This window comes from Chiloscyllium punctatum, chromosome 19 (genome assembly GCF_047496795.1).
Source record: "Chiloscyllium punctatum isolate Juve2018m chromosome 19, sChiPun1.3, whole genome shotgun sequence".
Classification (NCBI taxonomy): domain Eukaryota; kingdom Metazoa; phylum Chordata; class Chondrichthyes; order Orectolobiformes; family Hemiscylliidae; genus Chiloscyllium; species Chiloscyllium punctatum.
The window spans coordinates 67,796,511-67,814,608 of NC_092757.1; the positions used below are offsets into that span (position 1 = coordinate 67,796,511).

Sequence of the window (18,098 nt, forward strand, 5' to 3'; positions counted from 1 at the left end):
ACTAACTGCCTTTAGGATAGGAACTTTTGCCATCCTTGTCTTATCTGGCCTACATAATTTGTTTGACTGTCTTATCTTTCCTCCGAAATGGCCTAGTAAGCTACTCACTCAGTTGTATTAAAGCATCCACCAAGTTTTTTAAAAAATGTACAGAACCAGCATGAGAATTAGGGAGGCTTAAAGTAGCACAAGGGAGCGCACATTTTCAGATTTGGGAAACGTAAGAAAACTAGGAGTGTGACTTCACTGGGAATCTGTCTCGAAGAGACCATGAGCTGAAAAACTACACAGGAGGGAGGGGAGGACATTTAGAAAAATTGAAGTGTGACATCACAGGGTAAACAAACTCATTAATGGGAGCCTGGATGGCTCAAATTACAACTTTGAAAGTAAAAAATGGGTGTTTAGATTGAGTGCTTAAAACTTATGAATAGGTAAGATCCCTGGCATATATTCTCTTGTATTTAAACTAGTGGAAATAAATGGAAGGAGACTAACTTGTAGGTTACTTAGGTAGCAAGACAGCTTGACCTGGGTGGGATGTTACTCCTGCGAGATGTGGCAAGTCAGCAATACTTTCAGTATGCAGGGTAACCAAGTGTGCAGAAAGTTTGTTCTGAAGCAGCTACTGCAAATTTGTATTTTGGATCTGGAGCAGCGGCCGGATTCACTACAGAGTATCCGGAAAGCATGTACAGTAAGCTCGCTGCTCCATTGGCAAAGAGTACACAGGCAGAAAGACTGTTAAGAGGAACAAAATACCTGGCAAGTAGTGCAGTAATCCCCTGGAGCCATCACTCTTTAAAAGATCTTTAGTTTTAAGGTATTGCTGGGGGAGATGGTTTCTTGGGAATGCAGTGAGAGTCAAGTCTATGGCATAGACAGTAGCTAAGCTTCACAAGAGGAAAGGAAAAAAAGTATGAGAGTAATGGCGATATGAAATTCTATCATCAGGAGACCACAATCCATTTTTGTGACTGCAACAATGATATCAGTTTGGCATGTCCTCTCCCTGGTGACAGCATCAAGAATATTATTGGCAGAATAGCCAAAGTTAATGGTCCATATTAGCACCGATTGACATTGACAAAAAGAGGGAGGCTAACTAAATGTAGAAATCCTGGAAATAAATTAAAAAGCAGGACCTCAACAGTAGTAATTTCAGAATTGCAAATCAAGAATTGAAGAATAGACAGTGAATGTGTAGCTGGAGGGATGGATTTAGATTCTTGTGGCATTGAGAATGATTGATTGTGGAGAAGATGATATCTGTTCAAGCTGGCAGGTTGTACCCCAGCAGAACTGGGATGTTTGCTAGTACTGTTCTCCAGAACTAAAGACTGTAAACTGAACAGGGAGACAAGTGAGGGAAACAAAGATGGAAATGAAAGATAGAAAAATAAAAAGAAAAAGTGGAAGGCAGAGGAAACCAGAGCCAGCAACTAAGCTGGCATATAAAAAAAGTGTAAAAATGTCAAAAGGACAAGTCTAAAGGAACTATAGGATGACACAGTGGTTCATTGGTTAGCACCGTTGCTTCACAGCAGCAGGAACCCAAGTTGAATTCCACCTCCAGCAACTGTCTGTGTGGAGTTTGCACATTCTCCCTTGTCTGCATAGGTTTCCTCCAGAAGTTCTGGTTTCCTCTCAGTCCAAAGATGTGTAGGTTAGGTGGGGTTGGCCATGCTGCATTGCCCAAAGTGTCCAGGGATGTGTAGGCTAGGTGATTAGCCTTGAGAAATGCAGGGTTACAGGGATAGGGTAAGTGGGTTGGGTCTGAGTGGGATACTCTTTGGAGGATCAGTGTGGACTTGGTTGATTGCCCTGTTTTCATACTGCAGGGATTTTGTGATGTATCGGAATGTATGGAACTTTTGCAATAAGATAGACAAATTAAAAGTTAATCATATTATAGTACAATGCAATTGTGATGATGCAGAAGTGGCTGAGGGGTAACTAAGGCTGGGAACTGAACATCCAAGCACATTTAAGTTTTAGAAAGGGCATCCAAACTGTAAAAGATGATGGAATAGCTTTGTTAGTGAAAAATGAAATCAGTGCAATAGTCAAAAACAATATTGGCATCGTAAAAATAAATGTGGAATCTGTGTGAAGCCAAGGAACAACAAGGGGTGGAAAGCATTAGTGGGAGTTGTCTGGAGATATTGAAGCAAAGATGGTGAGGTAGGCATGTAACAACGATGCTGCAGTAATCATGGTTGATTTTTAATCTACATTCACAATAATACTGTGATGGATGAATCTCTGGAATGTATGCAAAATGGTATTGTGGACCAGTACAGTGAGGGATCCAGAAACCAAGCACAGTATTTGGGATGGAAGAAGTGAAGGAAATTAGTTTTAAGTAGGACCTGGATGTCTTTTTATGTCATTGAAAGCAAGCACGTAAGTGCACCCAGCAGGTAAGAAGGCAAATGGTTTGTTGGCCTTTGTCACAAGTGAGTTTGTGTACAGGAGCAAGGAAGTCATACTGCAAATGTGCAAGGCCATGATGAGACCATGCCTGCATTTTTGGTCTCCTGGCCTCAGAAAAGATATATGTACAATAGACGGGGTGCAGCAAAGGTTCACAAGACTGGTGGTGGGATCCTGGGATAGCAGGTTTGTCCAATGAAGAGCGATTAGGCCAATTAGTCTGTATTTACTGGAGTTTAGAAGAATGAGAGGGAGATCATTGGAATGTATAAAATTCTGATTAGACTGGATGCAGGGATGATGTTTCCTCTGGCTATGGGTTCAGAACAAGAGATGCAGTTTCTGAATAATTGGAAGGCTGTTTTGGACTGAGATGAGAACTTTATTCACTCAGTAATGAACATGTGGAATTCTCTACCACAGAAGGCTGCGGCGGCAAGGTTATTAAATAAATTCAAGAAAACAAAATATACTTACAGAGGGTAAATGTGTTGTGGGGTATTGTGGAGCATAGGAGTATGGTGTTAAGATGGAGGATCACCCATGATTGGCAGAGCAGGGTCATTGGGTTGAGGAACCTATTCCTGCTACTTTGTTGTTTCTAAAGCATGGTGCAGTCAAGCATATTATATTTAGCATTTATGTTTTCTTTCAAGTTTTTATAATGTGTATGCAGTATGAATCAGCAAAGTTGCCCTTCTGTATTATGGGCTGGATGCTTTTTACTTGATGTTTTTATTGTTGAATGGTTTATATAAAAGTTAAAAATAAACCAGATTACAAAGTGCTGCATACTTATCGTAGTGTGCACTCTGTAAGCCTAAAGATGTTGCACTGAGGATGGTTTAATTTGTGAAGAGAAATTGTATTTAATCACTTCAGAAGGAGGTAATACAGCATCACCTCAAACAACCCCGATTTAAATGTTGCTGTGTTATGTAATTGTTTTGAACCCGTTGTTTCTGTCTTTTTTGGCACTAACTCACAACTTTCCAGGAGGTTTGAAGTGGATGTAACTCATGACATCTTTAAAATGACTGGGTTAAATGTTATTAAAAGAGAAGTCTCTTTTTAATCTTCAAATTGCTTCTCAATTAGCTTGAAGTTAGCAGTGACACATTTATCAAAATGAAAGGAGCTGAAGTCCTTTTTAGGAAACATTTTGATCCTTTCCCCTCATTTCTTTTTAAAGGCAAAAATGAAATTAGAGTAAGACATTTTTGTATACCTGTGGGTAAAACATGGATATTGAGGGGAAGTAAACTTTAAGTTAACCTGTACTGCAGAATCTAGGCAGATAAATAATTAAAATACAATAGGTATCATCTCGCCTAGATATCATAGTTTCACGTCATCTCTGGATAGATAACGAAGCTAACTGTCAGAACCAGAAAGGTCCTCCTTTTAAACAAATAGGCCAGGGTCCAAGGACATCCTTGACCTTGCCCCAGCTCCACCGATTACAGTTTAGTTCTGAAAGTGGGAAGTTGCACCAGCTTTCTTAATCCAGCTGAACTAGATCAGAGGAGAATGGCAATGTGAAGAGCTTTCATCAGCTGCAGCTTTCCCCTACTCTCGAATCATCTAAGATATCTGTCCTCTGCACAATTCTGATTTTAAGTCTCTCCATTAATGCAGTGGTGAGGTGTCAGCATCCTAAGGATTGAAATTCTTTCTTGTAAGTCTGTGTCTGTCTCTCTCCTCCATTAAAACAGTGCTTAAAACCTATTTCTCCCTTACCAAATAAGAAATGAAAGAACTGTGGATGCTGGAAATCCAGAAACAAACAGAGAAGTTGTTGGAACAGCTTAGCAGGTCTAGAGAAATCAAAGTTAACATTTTAGGTCCAGTGACCCTTTTTTATAACTCAGTTTTTCAAGCAATTTCTATTTTTATTTTCTCTCTCATACCAAATCTGCTAACATCATTTTTCTTCATGTCAGTTTTCTGTTTGAAAACACACTTGTAAAGCACCTTGAAATGTGCCACAAAACTAGTCGTTGTTGCTGCTTTCATTGGAGTGTACATTTGGATAAAGGAGTAAAACAAATCACAATCCATTTGTGCTCAAGTCTGACTCTCAAATATATGTAAACTGAATGACTGAAATAGAATTAAGGAGAATCCAAAGAGTTTTTACAATACATTAAGGACAAAAGGGTAACGAGGGAGAGAATAGGGCCCCTCAAAGATCAGCAAGGCGGCTTTTGTGTGGAGCTACAGAAAATGGGGGAGATACTAAATGAGTATTTTGCGTCAGTATTTACTGTGGAAAAGGATATGCAAGATATAGACTGTAGGGAAATAGATAGTGACATCTTGCAAAATGTCCATATTACAGAGGAGGAAGTGCTCGATGTCTTGAAACTGGTAAAGGTGGATAAATCCCCAGGACCTGATCAGGTGTACCCTAGAACTCTGTGGGAAGCTAGAGAAGTGATTGCTGGGCCTCTTTGTAAGATATTTGTATTATCAATAGTACATTTTATGCTCGCATCCAACTCACTTATGTAAATGACAAAACAGAGGACCCAGCACCAATCCTTGTGGCACTTCACTTGTCACAGGCCTCCAGTCTGAAAAACAACCCTCCACCACCACCCTCTGTCTTCTACCTTTGAGCCAGTTCTGTATCCAAATGGCTAGTTCTCCCTGTATTCCATAGTCACCGGTGAGGTGCCGGAAGACTGAAGGTTGGCTAATGTGGTGCCACTGTTTAAGAAGGGTGGTAAGGACAAGCCAGGGAACTGTAGACCAGTGAGCCTGACCTTGGTGGTGGGCAAATTGTTGGAGGGAATCCTGAGGGGCAGGATGTACATGTATTTGGAAAGACAAGGACTGATTAGGGATAGTCAATATGGCTTTGTGCATGGGAAATCATGTCTCACAAACTTGACTGAGTTTTTTCAAGAAGTAACAAAGAGGATCGATGAGGGCAGAATGGTAAATGTGATTTATATGGACTTCAGCAAGACGTTTGACGAAGTTCCCCATGGGAGACTGATTAGCAAGGTTAGATCTCATGGAACACAGGGAGAACTAGCCATTTGGATACAGAACTGGATCAAAGGTAGAAGACAGAGGGTGGTGGTGGAGGGTTGTTTTTCAGACTGGAGGCCTGTGACAAGTGAAGTGCCACAAGGATTGATGCTGGGTTCTCTGTTTTGTCATTTACATAAGTGAGTTGGATGCAAGCATAAAATGTACAGTTAGTAAGTTTGCAGATGACCCCAAAATTGGAGGTGTAGTGGACAGTGAAGGGGGTTACCTCAGATTACAACAGGATCTTGACCAGATGGGTCAATGGGCTGAGAAGTGGCAGATGGAGATAATTCGGATAAATGAGAGGTGCTGCATTTTGGGAAAGCAAATCTTAGCAGGACTTACAAACTTAATGGTAAGGTCCTAGGGAGTGATGCTGAACAAAGTGACCTTGGAGTGCAGGTTCATTCATAGCTCTTTGAAAGTGGAGTCGCATGTCGATAGGATAGTGAAGAAGGTATTTGGTATGCTTTCCTTTATTGGTCAGAGTATTGAGTACAGGGGTCAGGAGGTCATGTTGCGGCTGTACAGGGCATTGGTTAGGCCACTATTGGAATATTGCGTGCAATTGTGGTCTCCTTCCTATCAGAAAGATGTTGTGAAACTTGAAAAGGTTCAGTAAAGATTTACAAGGATGTTGCCAGGGTTGGAGGATTTGAGCTATAGGGAGAGGCTGAAAAGGCTGGGGCTGTTTTCCCTGGAATGTCGGAAGCTGAGGGGTGACCTTATAGAGGTTTACAAAATTATGAGGGGCATGGATAGGGTGAATAGGCAAAGTCTTTTCCTTGGGGTTGGGGAGTTCAGAACTAGAGGGCATAGGTTTAGGGTGAGAGGGGAAAGATATAAAAGAGACCTACGGGGCAACTTTTTCACACAGAGAGAGTGGTAAGTGTATGGAATGAGCTGCCAGAGGAAGTGGTGGAGACTGGTACAATTGCAACATTTAAGAAGCATTTGGATGGATATATGAATAGGAAGGGTTTGAAGGGATATGGGCCAGGTGCTTGGCAGGTGGGACTAGATTGAGTTGGGATATCTGGTCGGCATGGACGGGTTGGACCGAAGGGTCTGTTTCTATGCTGTACATCTGCATGACTCTGTAACCTGGATTTGAGAATGCTAATTTGGACTAGATGTTGACTCAGGAAGAAAAATTGACTGCGTTTGTTGGTTTATTATGCTGCAAGGCAAGAAACAAATAACTTTGCAGCACTGGAGCCTTGCATGTGCTTTGACCTTCAAAGATGAATGTATATGTACTGAAAGTACCGGAATGATTACTCGGAAGTGATTTTCTGTAGAAAGTATTTCCAGACCTGTGGCTACAAACTATAAATTAAAATGGTTGTGCCTAATGGGGAAGGTCAGCTGCTGTTAAAGTCTCAAGATGCAGTTTACTTTTCTTCAAGTCTGATACATTTATGCAATAACAATCAGCACAAATCCAAGCTCACCATTGCTGTGAATTATTATTTGAAATAGTCCATTTTGTGACAAATCACTCAAAGAAGTTTTGTTACTTGTTAATAGTTAATGGCATCTTCATGAAATCTGTTTTCTTGTTTACTGTGAGCCAACTCTTCCTTCCACCTGCAGCAAAATAGTCTTGTTTTTGCACTGCTCATGCATCATGTTACTATAATAAGGGCAGCATGGTGGCTCAGTGGTTAGCACTGCTGCCTCAGCACCAGGTATCTGGGTTTGATTCCACTCTCAGGCACATTCTCCCTATGTCTGCATGAAGTTTCTCAGGTTGCTCTGGCTTTTTCCTAATAGGAGACAGAGAGGACTGCAGATGCTGGATATCAAAGTCGAGAGTGTGTTGCTGGAAAAGCACAGCAGGTTAGGCAACATCCGAGGAGCAGGGGAATCGACGCTTCTGGCGTAAACTCACTGTCTCCTAGTTGATTTCAACGCCTGATGAAGGGCTTTATGCCGGAAACATCGGTTCCCCTGCTCCTCTGATGCTTTATGACCTGCTGTGCCTTTTCAGCACCACACTCTCGACTTTCTTCTAACACTCCAAAGATGTGCTGGTTAGGTGAATTGGTCATGGGAAATGCAGAGATAGGGTAGAGAGTTGGATCTGATGAGATGTTCTTCAGAGGGTCAATGTGGACTTGATGGCTTGACTGGCTGCTGTAGGGATTCTGTGATTCGATAAATTTGGTGTCTCCTTTTGATTATATTTAAATGAAGAATTCAAGAACAATATGAGACTCTTCATGTACAATTATGGACCCTGGTGAGAGAAACTAAATGTATGTGTCAAAGTGGTACTGTCACTGATTTTTAAAAATCAATCTGTCCTCTACATAAGGTAATATATCCTCTTAATGTGGAAATGTAACTAGTACCTGGTCATTTTTGAGGCAGCATGCAGCTTAAACATTTATGTCACACACTAATTCCTATGCCAGTGTTTAAACTGCATTTGATGTGAGGAGAGGAAGTAGCCCAGTGTAAAATGTTTATATGGAATCGTTATTATTTAGTGTTTAGAAATATGTGTCAAATTAATAGTTTTGCACTTGGTTTATGAAAGTCACCAAAGATGGGGAAGATTTGCAGTTTCCAGCTTAATGCTGAGATCCAACTTTGTCTGGAAGAGCAGAATACCATAATCCCTATTAAAATGCTAAACCTCTTTCTATCAACGTCTAAACAATCTCCATTCTGCCAAAGAATCTGTAAGTAAGCCTGCATCTTACTGCGACGGTTGTGGAGTTGCCAATTCCATGCTCTTGCAGGTATTCTACAAGATGTGTCTGAAATTTGATTTAGTTGGGCTTTGTTAGTTACAATTGCTTATAAAACACAAATGTTGACAAAAGTCAGCTCCATTTCTTCAAGGCTGTTGTGCAGCTTTTTCTGTTTTTCTTTCTCCCTTCATTTGAAACCTATTTAGAAAAACAATTGAATATTGAAGGAAATGGTCAATCTGAAGATGCTTGTTGACCATTTGAATTTGAGGAGAAAGTGAGGACTGCAGATTCTGGAGATCAGAGCTGAAAATGTGTTGCTGGAAAAGCGCAGCAGGTCAGGCAGCATCCAAGGAACAGGAGAATCGATGTTTCGGGCCTGAAGAAGGGCTCATGCCCGAAACGTCGATTCTCCTGCTCCTTGAATGCTGCCTGACCTGCTGCGCTTTTCCAGCAACACATTTTCAGCTCTGACCATTTGAATTTGTTTTGTTAAATGTAATTGACCTTTTTTTGTCCTCCATGGACAAAAGCCATGTTTATGCAACTGACTTATCTAGGAATTTGGCACATTGTGCTGTGATAGAACTGACTCCATCTCTTCTCCCCTCTTCTGTAATTTTAGTATGAGTGGCCACCGAGTGATCCCATCCTCAGCAACCCATTTCTACGCAGCTACAAAGTTTGCAGTTACTGCCCTGACTGAAGGGTTAAGACAAGAGCTTCGAGAAGCACAGACACACATACGGGCCACGGTAAGAACTGCAGCAATTACAATGAAAGGAGGCTTCGTTGCAGAAAGCATTTGTGATTGGTGAAATATTACACTGCAGCTACTTTCCAACAGATAACACCTGTACATGGGATCATAGTGGAGGGTGTATGCAAGAGTGTTAAAATTGGTTGGAAAGAAGATAACTAGCCAGGGTTGCACTCATTGTATCTGATTGGTGTTTCTGCTGCAAGTGGGTACAGGGTGAATGATAGCTGAAGTCTCGATTGGCATGCCCAGAGTCAAATAGGCTGCTGATCTGCAATATCAAGTTTCAAATTTGAGGAATGGTCATTTGGATGAGTATCGGTGCTTTCACCAGCGATGTAAACTTAATCCAGTTGTCAGTTAAGAATATAAAGCTGAGCAATGAACCTTCCTGGTCTGTTATTTTAAAAAAGAAAGGATGGAATTATTCTCTCCCTGACAGTGGAAAGAAAGGAAAATAATTAGGTGAGTTGTATTGTCAGAGATGTACGGCATGGAAGAACATACCTTTGGTCCAAATTGTCCATGCTGATCAGATATCCTAAATTAATCTAGTCCCATTTGCCAGCATTTGGTCCATATCCCTCTAAACACTTCCTATTCATCCAAATGCCCTTTAAATGTTGTAATTGTACCAGCCTCCACTGCTTCCTCTGACAGCTAATCCATATATGCACCATTCTCTGCATGGAAAAAGTTTCTCCTGAGGTCTCTTTTAAACCTTTCCCCTCTCACCTTAAACCTTTGTCTGGTTTTGGACTCTCTTTCTTTGGAGGGAAAAGACTGTTCTCCCTATCCATACCCCCCATGATTTTATAAATCTCTATCAAGTCACACCTCAGCCTCTGACATTCCAGGGGAAATAGCCCAACCCTATTCAGCCTCTCCCCATAGCTCAAGCCCTCCAACCCTGGAAACATACTTGTAAATCTTTTCTGAACCCTTCCAAGTTTAACAACATTGGAGTTGGATGTCATGTTGAGGTTGTACAGGATATGGGTAAGGCCTCTTCTGGAGTACTGTGTTCAGTTCTGGTTGTCCAGTTATAGGAAGAATACTAAGCTGGAGTGGGTTCAGAAGAGGTTTACCAGGATGTTGCCAGGTATGGAAGGTTTGAGTAATAAAGAAAGGCTAGATAGGCTGAGACTACTTTCACTGGAGCATAAGAGGTTGAGAGGTGACTTGATAGAAGTTTTATAAAATAGTGAGGGGTATAGCTCGAGATAATGTTAGGTGTCTTTCTCTAGGATGGGGGCTTTCAACACTAGATTTTTAAGGTGAGATTTTTAAGGTGTGGGTGGCACGGTGGCACAGTGGTTAGCACTGCTGCCTCACAGCGCCAGAGACCCGGGTTCAATTCCCACCTCAGGCGACTGACTGTGTGGAGTTCGCACGTTCTCCCTGTGTCTGCGTGGGTTTCCTCCGGGTGCTCTGGTTTCCTCCCACAGTCCAAAGATGTGCAGGTCAGGTGAATTGGCCATGCTAAATTGCCCGTTGTGTTAGGTAAGGGGTAAATGTAGGGGTATGGGTGGGTTGCACTTCGGCGGGGCGGTGTGGACTTGTTGGGCCGAAGGGCCTGTTTCCACACTGTAAGTAATCTAATCTAAAAAAATAAAAAGAGAGATTTAAAAGGGGCAAAGGTTTTTGCATAGGGTGGTTTGTATGTGGAATGAACTTCCTGAGGAAATGATGGATGTGGGCAAAATTACAACATTTAAAAGACTTTTGGAGAAGTACATGAATAGGAAAGGTTTGGAGGGATATGGGTCAGGACTAGCTTAGTTTGGGATTATGTTCGACATGGACTGGTTCAACTTAAGGGTCTGTTTCTGTGCTGTATGACTTTGACTCTGTAACATATTTCTTGTAGCAAGGAGACCAAAATTGAATGCAGTATTCCAAAAGTGGCCTAACCAATGTCCTGTACAGCCACAACTTGACATCCCAACTCCTAAACTCAATGTACAGACTAACAAAGCAAGCATACCAAATGCTGTCATCGCTACCCTGTCTACCTGCAACTCTACTTTCAAGGAATTATGAACCTGCACTCTTTGTTTGGCAATATTCTCCAAGACCTTGCAATTAAGAACCTTGACTTGCTGTACCAAAATATAGCACCTCATATTTATCAAGATTAAACTCCATCTGCCACTTCTTGGCTCATTTGATCAAGATCCTGTTGTACACTGAGGCAACCTTCATCATCCACAACACCACCAATTTTGCTGTCATCTGCAAATTTACTAACCATACTTCCTACATTCCCATTCAAATCGTTTATATCAAAAAGCAGTGGACCCAGCACTGATGGTTACCTCAGTTTGAAAGCCATCCTCCACTACCACCTTCCATCTCCTACTTCCAGCTAATTTTCTATCCGAGTGGCTAGTTCTCCTTGTAATTCCATATGATCTAACCTTGTACCCAGTCTACCATGCTGAACCTTATCAAATGCCTTTGAGGTCCATATAGACTTGATCTTGACAAGCCACTTGTGCCCTTCCTTCCAACTCACCAATTAAGTATTGGGCATGAAGGTCCATGGACAACTTTCTGAACCTGGCAGCAATTAAGGCTTTAATGTAAGTGGCCAATGAATGGTGCTTAAGGGCCTCCACTTGCTACCTCTCAGATTACCTACTTTCCCATCTGGCAAGAAAGGTGACAAGTTCACCAATTGTGAAATCAGGACAAACCCTGCCTGCCGGGTTGGGAGACTGTCTGTCTCATGTTTCTCCATTTGCATCAGCAACTCACAGTAAGAAAAAATAAAATTAATTATCTTCTTGCTGTTAAATTTCTCAAAGAGTATGCCTCAACGGGTAGTCTTTAAGATCCGAGTAATACTGGCCAGTGACTTTTGGTGACCCAGGATGCCATTGTCAAGGGCTGTAGTAGAAACATGCCCATGCTTTCTGGCAGCTCTTGTGCTGATTGGCATGCGTGGCATGCGATCTGTTGCGTTCTCTTGGAAGTTAGGGATATTGGGGCCACCTTATACACCTGTGTACAGAAATGGAAAAATTCACCTGATGTAATCCAATTGTTGGAAATCTTTGTGATGGCACCAGTCGTTATTTAGCCATACATTTTTAAAAAAAAAATATCCTTAGTCCCATTATACGTTTTAAATTGTCCTCTTTCTTTATCATGCTCTTCATTTCTGTTGTACTGGAAGTGATTTAAAAATTAAAATGAACTATGATTGTGTTGAACTGTGAGCAGCCTTGGCTGACTGTTTGGTCTACTCTGATCTTCTACTGTTGTAATGTATGAAAAAAAAAATCAATTCTAATCAGTTTTTCAGATCCTGAAGATATATGGGGTGTAGTATTTAATCCTGAGAACAGGGATATTGGGTGCTGGTGAGAATTTTAAGGATGAATAATTTCCAGATCATCATTCCCTAATTTTAATGGTGGTGGAAGATGGAGTGGCTATGATTGAAGCCAACCTGTTGGAGGTAGAGCAGCCAGTTAAATAGAGTCATAGAGATGTACAGCATGGAAACAGACCCTTCGGTCCAACCCATCCATGCCGACCAGATGTCCCAACCCAATGTAATAATCCAATTCAATATCCTTTTCCTATTTCCTTTAGTGCGAAGAACTATATCTTCACCTTCCTTGGGCATTCCACAGGCTCACCAATGTCTAAGTGAAAATATTTCTACTCCTCTCTGTCCTTAACCTTTAGATTGTGAGCACTGGGTCTGGACTCCCCAGTCATCAAGAATCTGCAACTAACCTATCTCTTATTCTTCTAAACTCGAACTGAGCCAGTCCCTCCCTGTATGTCAGCCCCACAATCCCAGGAGTCACTCTGGAAGACATTCATTGCACTCTCTCCATAGCTAGAATAGTTTTCCTGTATTCCATTTTTGACTTTTAATCAGTCTCTTTGTCTCCTTACGCTGGAACCTTAACTGTTCCCAATCCTCGTGTCTATTGTGTTTTTTTGGCTTTAATACAGTTGTTTATTGGTCTTGTTAGTAACGATTTGACCGCATTTCCCATTTTATTTTTATGCCAGACTAGAATGAATAACTTCTACAATTTGTCCATGCACTCTTTTTAAATGTATGCCATTACCTACCCACTGTATATCATCCCTTTTATATAACAATCCCCAATTTATATAAATAAAACAAAGAACTGTGGATACTGAAGATCTAAAGCAGAAACTGAAGTTGCTGGGGAAACTGGGCAGATCTTAAGTTGGATCATTGGATTCAAAATGTTAACTCTGTTTTCTCTCCACAGATACTGCCAGGCATGCTGAGTTTCTCATGCTGAGTTTTTATTTCAGAACCCTAATTTATCATAGCTCTTGCCTTATGCCATCGTAATTTCCTTCATTTAAATTCAGGACCCTAGTCTGGGAAACAGCTGCATCACACTACATCTTAATGAAGAATTCATCCTACTGTAGTTATGTTTCCCTAAGGGCCCACACATAACTGGATTGTCTAATATTCCTTCCTTGTTAAATAGTACCCAGTCAAGGATGGCCTTTTCCCTACTTGGTTCTTCAATGTATTAATCCATAAAACTAACATAGGACCCTTGCAGTACAGAAGAAAGCCATTTGGCGCAACAAATTCACACCAACCCTCTGAGGAGAGTTCCACCCAAATCCAGCCCGCTACCTTATTATATTTACTATGGCTGATCTGCCTAGCCTACACATCTCTGAACAACTGCAGGTATTTTCAGCCTGCTAATCCACCTAATTTACACATCCTCGGATTGTGGGTGGAAGCCAGAGCACCTGGAGAAATCCACGCAGACGGGAGAATGTGCAAACTCCACATGCAGTCACTCAAGGCTGGAATTGAACCAGGATTGCTAGTATTGTGAGCAGCAGTGCTAACAACTGAGCCATGCTGCCCCTTTACGCTCTAAGAATTTATCCTTTAGAGTTTGGTTCTGATTTGATTTGTCCAATCAGTGTACAAATTGAAGTCTGCTATAATTACAGTGTGCCTTTATTACTTGCACCCCAATTTCCTGTTTATGCCTCCTTCAATATTACTGCTGCAGTTTGGGATCTACATACAACCCCCACCCCTATAATTTTCTGCCACTTGGTGTTTCTCAGCACAACCATTCAGAATCTACTTCTTCACAGCTAATATTTTTCCTCCCAATCATTAAATGTTTCCTTTTTAATTAGCAGTGGTTAGCACTGCTGCCTCACAGCGCCATTGACCCGGGTTCAATTCCCGCCTCAGGCGACTCTCTGTGTGGAGTTTGCACGTTCTCCCCGTGTCTGCGTGGGTTTCCTCCGGGTGCTCCGGTTTCCTCCCACACTCCAAAGATGTGCAGGTCAGGTGAATTGGCCATGCTAAATTGCCCGTAGTGTTAGGTAAGGGGTAGATGTAGATGTAGGGGTATGGGTGGGTTACGCTTCGGCGCGGCGGTGTGGACTTGTTGGGCCGAAGGGCCTGTTTCCACACTGTAAGTAATCTAATCTAATCTAATCTAATTTTCCTTTTTTGTCTGCCCTTTCTAAAAACTGAGGGGCCCTGGATATTCAGTTCCCATTTCTGATTATTGTATGGTGCATCTCTCTAATCAACTCTGTTATATCTGTTTAGGTCTATTTGCACAACTAATTGATTCACTTTACTATAAAGGTCCCACCATATGGCTAAGTTTTTTTTGCATTCTTCGTTCAGTTCACCTTTGTCCTGTTTGATTCTAGTCCATGAATTCTCTGCTTTCACCTTCCTATTTCTTATTCTGTGTTTTGTTTTAGTCCTTATTTCTTTGTCATCTATCCCCAGTTTAGATTTGCAGCCCCTTGTCAGTTTAGTTCAAACCATCCCAACCACACTTTCAAATGAATCTCCTTGGTCATCAGTTCCAGTTCTGCCCAGATACAACTCATTTGGCTTGTTCTTGTGCCATATCACCCAGAACCGGTCCGAATGCACCACTTTGCATCATCTTTTTAACCATGTACTCGTCTGATATATCCTGCTAATTACTACTCTGACTAGGAAGCAGCACTAGTAGCAATCCTGTCATCAGTACCCTTCCTGAGGTCCTATTTCTCTTTGCTCATCCCTGGAGCCTTGATCTCTTTCCTCAGCCGCCCAACCCACCCCCACCAAACCACAATCTCTCTCTTTTTCTTCCCTTTACTAATTGGCTGTCATCTCCAGGCTTGTAAGCAATTAAAATGCATCCTCCTGTCAAACCATACTTAAGAGCTTCGTATCCTGAACCCCCAAACGTTCTCCCCTGCCTCTTCATTATTATCAGGGTTAGTCTTCATTAGTAACCACTGTACTGAACACCGAGGTGGTGAGGGAACAATGTGATCAGGATCCTTTATGAACAAATATAGAGGAGGTTTGCTAATTCAGTTTGCTCAAGGGTAAAACAAAAAAGGGGTAACTGTTTAGTGTTTTTGCTTTTACAGAAGGCAGTTAATTTTCTTGCTAACATAGGGACCCAGAAATAAACCACACTGTTGTTATGAGTGAAAGAAAATTGTACGTTTTTGAACTTGAGTGACTCCTACAATTGCCAAATTAAAGAAATAACAAATGCTGCCTGTTTGGCTGTAGTTCATGTTACAATTTTGTTGTTTAATAATGTTCCTGGGGGGCACCTTGGGATGTTTTGCATTAAAAGTGCTATTTAAATGCAAACTGATGTTGTAACTTTGCCTTGTACCCTTTACAGTCTGTATCTCCAGGATTGGTGGAAACAGAGTTTGCATTTAGGCTTTATAACAATGATCCAGAAAAAGCTGCAGCAACATATGAGAACCTTGAGGTATGGAAACCAAACTGCTGTGTAAATAAATTCTTGTGTATGTCTTAGCTGTTTAATTTTGTGGTCACTGTTTGTATATGTTCAAGCCTAAATGAGGTTTATTTAGATGCTGAGATATGATGTAATCTGTAAACATGGAAGGAAGGAGAGAAATAAAGCCTAACCTTGATGAAAATGCTATTTAATGAATTTTTCATTCCCATTCACATGATACTGAAGAAAAGTGTCTTCATGCAGATGCAAGGGAAAATAGAATGTGCTACCACTAGGTTAGATTAGATTACCTACAGTATGGAAACAGGCCCTTCAGCCCAACAAGTCCACACTGACCCTCCTAAGAGTAACCCACCCAGACCCATTTCATTACCCTATTTTCACCCTTGACTGGGCAATCTAGTATGGCCAATTCACCTGACCTGCACATCTTTGGATTGTGGGAGGAAACCACAGACACAGGGAGAACGTGCAAACTCTACACACACAGTCGCCCAAGGCTGGAATTGAACCTGGGTCCCTGGTGCTGTGAGGCAGCAGTGCTAACCACTGAGCCGCCATGCCGCCCCTTAGAGCTGTTGGAACAGACAATATTAAAAAATTAAAGGGAGGCTTGTATACATAAGGGAGAAAGACATTGAAGGATATAGAGCAGATTATAAAGAGGTAATTAAAGTGTGACATGTCTCTGCAGAGCATAAGTACAGCTATGCCCCAGTTGGGCAAGTATTCAGCTTCTTTGCTGTAGATTGTATGTAACTTAACTAGTACACACTTGGGCTTAAATCAAGTATTTAATTTTACAGAATGGGTAATCATTTTGTGTGATATAATGTTACAAATAAGTGTCACAAGACTAGGTTCATGTGGCCATTATAATACATTATAATCAGAAAACAAGAGAGTTTCCAGATTTATTCTTGAATCACACTTCAAAGAAATACTAGAGAACATAGGTTTAGGGTGAGAGGGGGACTTAAGGGGCAACCTTTTCACACAAAGGGTGATGAGTGTATGGGATGAGCTGCCAGAGGAAGTGATGGAAGCTGATACAATCACAACATTTAAATGGCTTCTGATGGGCTCATGAATGGAGGGGTCAGGGAGTTTAGAGAGATATGGACCAAATGGTGGCAAATGAGACTAGATTAATTTAGGATATCTGATTGGCATGGATGAGTTGGACCGAAGGTTCTGTTTCCATGCTGTGCATCTCTATGACTGTATGACTCTAAATGTCTCGTTTACAGTAGCCAAGACATCTAAGGTTCAATAGTATCTTTTTTTAAACAGGGTATATCCGGCATGGCTTGATACCTGATTTCCAGTTATGAATCAAAATAGGTGTTGATCGGTTTGTTTCCAACCCAAAGATATGTGCTGAATTTTGTATTGAGGAAAATTATTGTGGCTGTAAGGAATCCATTTGGGAACAGTGAGTCAGAGACAATTTGATGTGCTTGAATACTTAAAGGGCCAATGGAGGCTGAGGCTAGCTTCAATATGTTAAGGATCTGGTCCAGGTGAATCAGAATCCCAAATTGGTATGCAAAACGAGGTAAGTTTTTAAACAAGCGATGATTCGGCTATGGAGAAGGCACACCCTGCAGAGGAAAAGGTAAGGCATCTAACGCTAGTTCTCTGGTTGTCTAAAGATGTTGAGATTAAAACAAGACAGAAAAAGGATGCTAATGACAAACGTCAGTTTCACATTATCGTGGAGAACTGAGCTGAATGTGGGCAACACTGTAGATCTGAAAGAGAATAAGAGTATGACAATAGATTAGTGACTGTTCTCATGACTTTTGTAACTTTGTATAGAAACACAGTAGACAAAGGAGTGGTGGGGACAGCTGGGACCAAAGGAAAAATAGTTTTATGTCGACAGGGTGTGACTGATGTTCTCGGCCAGCATAACATTCGTCTTCACTAGCAGCATCCTCATCTCCAATATGTCAGTAAATGAAAAGGTAGCAACTAATCCTGGATTAGATTAAAATAGAGAGTAAATATTTCAAAGTCTGGCATTCCTCAAAATGAAAATGGCACTCAGTCAGTTGGGAGGCATCTAGATTACTGGGGAAAAATGAGGATGCAAATTGCAGAGACACTAACCACAATCTTCCTACTTTCCTCAGAAATTATAGTGATGCCATAAAACATGTTAGATTGCAAATGAAATACCCCTTGATAAGCATGTTAACCGGAAGCTAACCAGTATAGTATATGCCTGTGAAGTATTCTAAGGTAGAATAACATTTAACAAGGTATGGGTTGACACATAAGTTTTGTTAAAGACTAATTGTGTTTGACTAACTTAGTTGAGTTGTATAAGGTAATTCTGAGGATTGATGTTAGGTATGCAGATAAAAT

General features: G+C 41.2%; 1 protein-coding gene across 2 annotated transcripts in view; it reads left to right on the forward strand.

Moving 5' to 3' along the window:
* dhrs11a (dehydrogenase/reductase 11a) overlaps window positions 1-18,098 on the forward strand; it is a 77,557-nt gene that overhangs the window by 49,373 nt on the left and 10,086 nt on the right. For both annotated transcript variants that reach the window (XM_072589602.1, XM_072589603.1), the window contains 2 exons: window positions 8,806-8,935; window positions 15,639-15,731. In XM_072589602.1, coding sequence (XP_072445703.1) covers window positions 8,806-8,935; window positions 15,639-15,731 — 223 coding nt within the window. The remainder of the gene's footprint in view (window positions 1-8,805; window positions 8,936-15,638; window positions 15,732-18,098) is intronic.